This window comes from Aethina tumida, chromosome 1 (assembly GCF_024364675.1).
Source record: "Aethina tumida isolate Nest 87 chromosome 1, icAetTumi1.1, whole genome shotgun sequence".
NCBI lineage: Eukaryota > Metazoa > Arthropoda > Insecta > Coleoptera > Nitidulidae > Aethina > Aethina tumida.
The window spans coordinates 76,081,407-76,087,549 of record NC_065435.1 but is presented as its reverse complement, the minus strand read 5'-3'; the positions used below and the strand labels follow the sequence as shown (position 1 = coordinate 76,087,549).

The window sequence follows — 6,143 nt, the reverse complement described above, 5'->3', positions numbered from 1 at the left end:
CTTCTCCTTTACAACTGAAATTCACAAACACTAAGAAAATATCAATCATGGAGAACAGGAAGTTAAACTTGACAGATTCCGGTTATCTGAATTGTCAAAATGACATACTACTTGTGACAGCCGAAAGAATTGCAGACACGTAAGGTATTAATTCATTAACAATTTATTTATAAAACCACTCTCAATGAAAATATCACGAAAGCTTAAAAAATAATATTTACTTTAAGTGTTTTTAATTATATAAATATTAAATATTTTTATTTCAGGAAGCAACTCTTCTGGTAAGATTTAATTTAAGTGTATTTGCATGAAAGAAAGAATGAATATTATGTGTAATGGGTGTCACTAAGTAATTTAATAACTTTAGTTGGTGTTGTAAGTACAGTACAAGGACTAGTGATTAATAGAGAAGAAAGAGTTTCAGTTAAAAAAGTTAAATTTAATACATAATATATGGATACCTGCTAGATCGCACGGAAAGTAAAACAGTCATACTGAACATACGAGACAAAACATGATTTTGTTGGAGAAGTTGAACATGGAAAAAGTGAACAAACATTTATTCTTTAACATGGAGAATGAAGTGTCGACACCACTTCGCCTCAGGGGAGGCGCCAGCCGCGAGACCCTACCAATGACATCAGTCATGGACAGTAGCAGTAATAACGAAGTGTCAGCTGAACTTCGCTCAAGTTCCAACAACAACTCCGATGCTTGTGTTGCAGATACTAATTATGTAGATACTGTTTCTGGAAATACGATATCTAGTTTGATGACACCGCCACGAGGACCCAGTGAGTCATGGCAAGGTTTGAATTAGCATATTTTAAAAATTGATTTTTCAGCTCGTTCAAGCTTTGGTTCGGGTACAATAAAATGTGCTGGTATGGGTAAGTATTAACATTTAATTTAATTAACAACTACTAAACACGTCCAGGTTTTAGTTCCCAAAATTAAGAAGAAGAAATATCAGTCAGAGGTGCTTGAAGATATTAAGTTTCTATTTAACGAATGCGACCCCCCACGTAAGAGAGCAATAATACATCATTCAAGAAATAAATTTATTTTAATTTTTTATTATTATTAGGTGAATATGATGACGTCTGGAGAACACATCAAAGTTACCGTCAGCAATACTTAGAACGAACGCCACCTCTTTTCTGTAGGAATCAGTTGGGCTCTCAATTGAAATACGATGAACAAAATATGGAAGATGCCACTAGTGACATTGAAAATTGGGATGACTTGGATTCTAGAGAAAAAAGAGAAAAGGGTATAATTAGAATCCCTTTAAGTTCACTTAATATTTATATTGTTATAGATCAAAGTTCAAGCTTTGAAATGAAATATCTAGATGACACGAATAAAGAAAATAAACCGGCGACGAGTTTTCAACGGCCGACACGCCACCAAAGTCAACTGTTGCAAACCAAGACTTCCAAATATTCTCATCCAAGAGGTGAAGGTAACACCTCACAACAAACGTAAACACACCTAAATACAGTTGTTTTAGAACTGAAAGCGACTCCTCTTCCACCACCCACACAAATCGAAGAAGATGCTGCGGAGTATACGTGTACTGCAATGATTCAAGATCCTTACATAGAGAATTTAAGAACACGTACCCTTGATGACGCCAATATGGACTGGAAAATGGAAAAAAATCTTCAAAAACAAAAAGAAGTTGAACTGAAGGCCATGGAGGAGGAACTCTACAAGGAACAAAAGGCTTTGCAAAGAGAGCAGTTTGCTATGCTGGTTGCTGATAGGTTTGAAACTGACTGTAAGAGTCAGACTGTAGCGGAAGATGCTGTGCACGCTGCTCAGGTGACCGTTACTAGTGTAAGTTCCTTGAAAATTATTTATATATTTTAATTATTTACAATTAACATTTATAGTCAGAAATTGCGGCGGAAGCAGTGATAGAGGAAGAGAGAAGAATGCAAAGAGCTTTACATTTTAGCAAAAGGAGTAGAAAATCCCAAAGAAAATCAAGAATTCCACATACTTTTCAAAAGAATTTCATGTCTGCAGAAGTCAAGCCATTAAATTTAATAAATAAATTGGATAACCTTTGTGAAGAATCTAAACGAGATGATATATTATTCCTTCCAGAATGCGAAAACCAAAATACTGTGCCACAAGATACCATGGAACAAGATCAGTGTGCCATGAAACAAAATCCAGGTTTTACGCAACCAGTTGTATGTAATTCAAATGAACTTATTGGCGATGTAAGAGCTGTACGAAACAACGTAAAAGCTATACCTCAATATCCGGAATTAGATCAATTTCAAAATGATGCCTATGGTAACTTGAATAATATGATGTCCGATCTGGATCCGGGTGCCGGCCAGTTAGATTATAATTCTCTTGCAGATGATGAAGTCCCCATACGGGAAATTCTGTCTCTGTCATTTCCGAAGTGTCCCGATCAACAGTTTGTAGCAAAAGGCCCATGTTCGACGTGCCTTCCAACATCTGTTGCTCCAGCAGTACAACGGCCAAAATATGTATATCCTTATGAAGAACGACAAGGTAATAATTATGACATTGATATCAATATAATATTTTTATTAATTTAGTTACACTGAAATCAATGAGAGGGCGAGGGGTGACGCCAGGACAGGTTCCAAAACCTGGTCCGATACCACAAGTAACTCTGAGGATCTGTCGTTTGTCAAGTCCAAGAACGTCTCGTTTACCATCAGCGCACTCGTCTCATTTGCCAACTACCGATATACCTATTGTATCACCAGGCCCATCTGCTCAAATGTTATCACCAGAAACTTGTCAAAAAGTTAGAGGAAGTGGAAAAAGTGACTACTGTCTACCTGTCTTTAATAAAATCAGAAAAACACCCGCAAAAAGACATCCAAACCAAATCAACGTTTCTGCACAGTCGGTTTCTTCAAATACCGTAGAGTAAGATATTTCAATTTCAATTTTGAACAATTATCCCAATTAAAAAATCTATATTATAGAGATCCGAACGTTGTGTTTGCTGTCACATCAAGGACCACTACCTCACCGATTTATGTGACGACAGAAGGAGCATCCGTATGCATATATAAATAGTTCTAATTTTAATATAAATTATTCATTTATTTTAGGAACCGCTTATGTCATCGCTGGAAAGAAAAGGCACTCCTAGGCCTGGGCATGTTTGTGCACCATACACATCAGTTACAAGAGGCAAATCTCAACTAACCGCAAGAAATAAAATCCCTCCTTCTGGGAAATGTATAGTCCCAGAACCAGATTCGACCAGGGTAACACCGCATCAACAACCTTGTATAGTACCTCGACTTACTACAAGGGGCAGCATCCCTACTTTGAACAGCCGTATAGCATTTCCAACAGCAGGAAGAAGTAGTGGCATTTCTTCCTTTGCCAGAGAGGGATCCGCGCGAAGAACTAAAGGTCTTTCTTCAAGTCGAGGAATACCTGGTTTAAGATCAAACGCACGGTCCTCCAGTTCAGTAGTTGGTTCTCCGTATGCGTCGAGTGTCGTTCGACCAACCACCTCAGCTAGTCTATACAGTTCTCCAGTGGCCGGTTCATCATGGGCCTCGAATCTGGGTCGTCTAGCCACGTCTGCTGCTGATGCTGAAATTCCTTCTAGAAGCAAAAGAATACCTGGTTCAAAATCAAGTGCACAATCTACCACTTCAGTAGTCGGTTCTCCATGTGGGCCGAGTGGCATTCGACTAACTACCTTAGCTAGCCCATACGCCGCTCCAATAGCATGTCCATTATGGGCCCTGAGCCCAAGTTGTCTAACCACTTTAGCAGCTGCTCCATATACTTCTCCAGCAGATGGCCGGAATAGAATTCGTTCTAAAAACAAAGGATTACCTAGATCAAGATTAAATGCACGGTCCGGTAGTTCCCTTGTTTGTCCTCCGTGTACGTCGAGTGATGTTCGACCAGCTACCTTGCCTGGCCTATACACTTCTCCAGTAGTCAGGTCATCATGGGCTTTGGGTTCAGATGGTTTACCTACCTCACCAGCCGCCTCATATATTTCTCCAGTAACCGGTTCACCCTGGGCCTCAAGTCCAGATCAACCAATCACCTCAGAGGATATAATATACACTTCTCCAGTAGCTGGCCAATTACAATTTCCGACACTAGATCTGAGTGCTGTTTCAGAAGAAACTAATATGTATCAAGCTCCTAGAGTTAACAGCGGTAAAGGCAAACAAATCCAAGTGCCACAAGTAATAATACCAAAACAGAGATTTAAGAATATCAAAATTCAAATACATTTTTAGGTAAGCCACAGACGGCAAATTATGACTGAAGAGGAGATGGAGAAAAATTTTCAAACTCCTCGAACATACAGCGTTGAGTTTATTGGCGACGAAAATGATTCTAAAAAATTTGGTGCGAAAAGAGACTTGATGAAAGAAAAGCCTTCCAATGACATTGTAGCCGAAAGACCAGATTTTAAGGAACAGCATGGAACACCTGGTATGTTATTATTTTAATCAAAACATGATTATTCTAACCGTAATATTTAGTAAATTCCCCTAGTTCCCTGCAACCCAACTTCATTCATTATTGATATGAGTTTTATCCTTCTTTTAGAAATATCTATGCAGACTCCATTGTACTGTCCGACTTGCGCACATATGCAGTTTTTCGATGGAAAGAAAATGGATTCTTTACGAGATTTCTATATGCCTAGAGGTCGTCTAATTAAAGAGTTAAGATTATAGTAAATTATAATTTCAAATTTATCGTCATATTAAATTTTTTCAGAAGTCCGGTAAGACGGTTGCCTTCTCATGTTGAAGAAGACGTAAGATTACATTTTAGCTAGTTTTTACTATTATATCTGTTTAATTATTGCAGCTTGATGGTTTACCACCATCATCACAAGCACAAGTTTGTCCCCCACGCGCATCAACACCACAAGCTGCTTCGCCTAGCGATTATATGTTGTTTCTGGATGATGCTGAAGAAGTAACGTATTTTATTCTTCTCTTATGCAACACATATGCTTATCACATATACAGTTTTAAATTATAGTATTAGTAATTAACTTACTTAAATATAGGTTAGTACCGATGATATTATACCATTGCCTGTTGAACAAGTACCTCACTGTTTACTTCTAAATTCATCAAGTTGGACGAAGGTAATACATAATTTCGAATATGTTTATTTAACATTTTAATAATTTTATTTTATTATAGTCAGAAACTAGCCAAACGAAGCGATCCTTACTTGGGGACAATACCGTGGAATTAGATGATCAGTTAAAATTAAACAGGGTTTACTTAAAACCACGTCACTTAAGACAGCCACAAGATACGGGCTTAAGACTACAACAAGCGTCTTGCCTAAGACCGTCACATGCTCGTCAGATGTCAGGTGTGAGGCTACCACAAGCTTCAGATTTAAGACAGTCACAAGCTTCAGGCTTACGACCGTCACAAGCTTCAGGCTTACGACCGTCACAAGCTTCAGGCTTACGACCGTCACAAGCTTCAAGCTTACGACCACCACAAGCTTCAGGCTTACGACCACCACAAGCTTCAGGCTTACGACCACCACAAGCTTCAGGCTTACGACCACCACAAGCTTTAGGCTTACGACCACCACAAGCTTCAGGCTTAAAATCACAAAAAGCTTCAGGTTTAAAACCATCAAAAGCTTCAGGTTTAAGAACCCCAGGAACTTCAGACTAAAAAACGCAGAAACATTAGGTTTAAGAACGCCAGAAACTTCAAGTTCAAGACCTCCACAAGTCTGAGACTACCCCAACCGGGACTACAAGAGGATTGAACATGAAAATCAATTCAATTCGTTCCAATTATGTTTTGTAATTTTTCTGTAATAAACCTATTTAAAAATACTAATTGACTAATCAATACTAGAAATGATAAATCCAAGTACAGAAGTGGAATGTCCGACTCTGAACCCGATCTAACGGGTCCAAGAAGGACTATCTTTGATACTAGACTCTCTCTTTATCTAACGCTTTCATACCAGCTCACTACCGACACCTTAAGAGTGGTAGTTTTCTTAAAGAATTAGTTCTCCTTTTTTCATTTTGGTAGTACTGTTTTCTGGTTTTTGGTCTCTTCTCAGTCATATTTGGTATTGCAACTGGCTCCTGAAGCCAGGGTTCT

General features: G+C 38.4%; 1 protein-coding gene across 1 annotated transcript; it reads left to right on the top strand.

The window, feature by feature from the left end:
* Positions 1-265: 265 nt before the first annotated feature.
* LOC109606185 (uncharacterized) lies at positions 266-5,864 on the top strand. The gene is made up of 18 exons (XM_049961521.1): positions 266-281; positions 368-794; positions 846-890; positions 945-1,025; positions 1,088-1,273; positions 1,322-1,465; positions 1,514-1,842; positions 1,899-2,310; positions 2,380-2,538; positions 2,586-2,925; positions 2,985-3,060; positions 3,114-4,223; positions 4,278-4,476; positions 4,594-4,711; positions 4,768-4,807; positions 4,861-4,971; positions 5,066-5,146; positions 5,205-5,864. Exons 2-18 carry the CDS (start codon positions 515-517, stop codon positions 5,697-5,699), a joined length of 4,206 nt encoding a protein of 1,401 aa, XP_049817478.1. The 5' UTR covers positions 266-281; positions 368-514; the 3' UTR covers positions 5,700-5,864.
* The last annotated feature ends 279 nt before the right edge of the window (positions 5,865-6,143 follow it).

What these genes read in the sequence shown, in the direction of transcription:
- LOC109606185 (XM_049961521.1), top strand. Translation starts at nt 515, where the DNA reads ATGATTTTGTTGGAGAAGTTGAACATGGAAAAAGTGAACAAACATTTA. An exon ending in AATAAAATGTGCTGGTATGG is followed by an intron (nt 891 to 944) that starts GTAAGTATTAAC and finishes TCCAGGTTTTAG; the next exon opens with TTCCCAAAATTAAGAAGAAG. An exon ending in GGAACAGCATGGAACACCTG is followed by an intron (nt 4,477 to 4,593) that starts GTATGTTATTAT and finishes TCCTTCTTTTAG; the next exon opens with AAATATCTATGCAGACTCCA.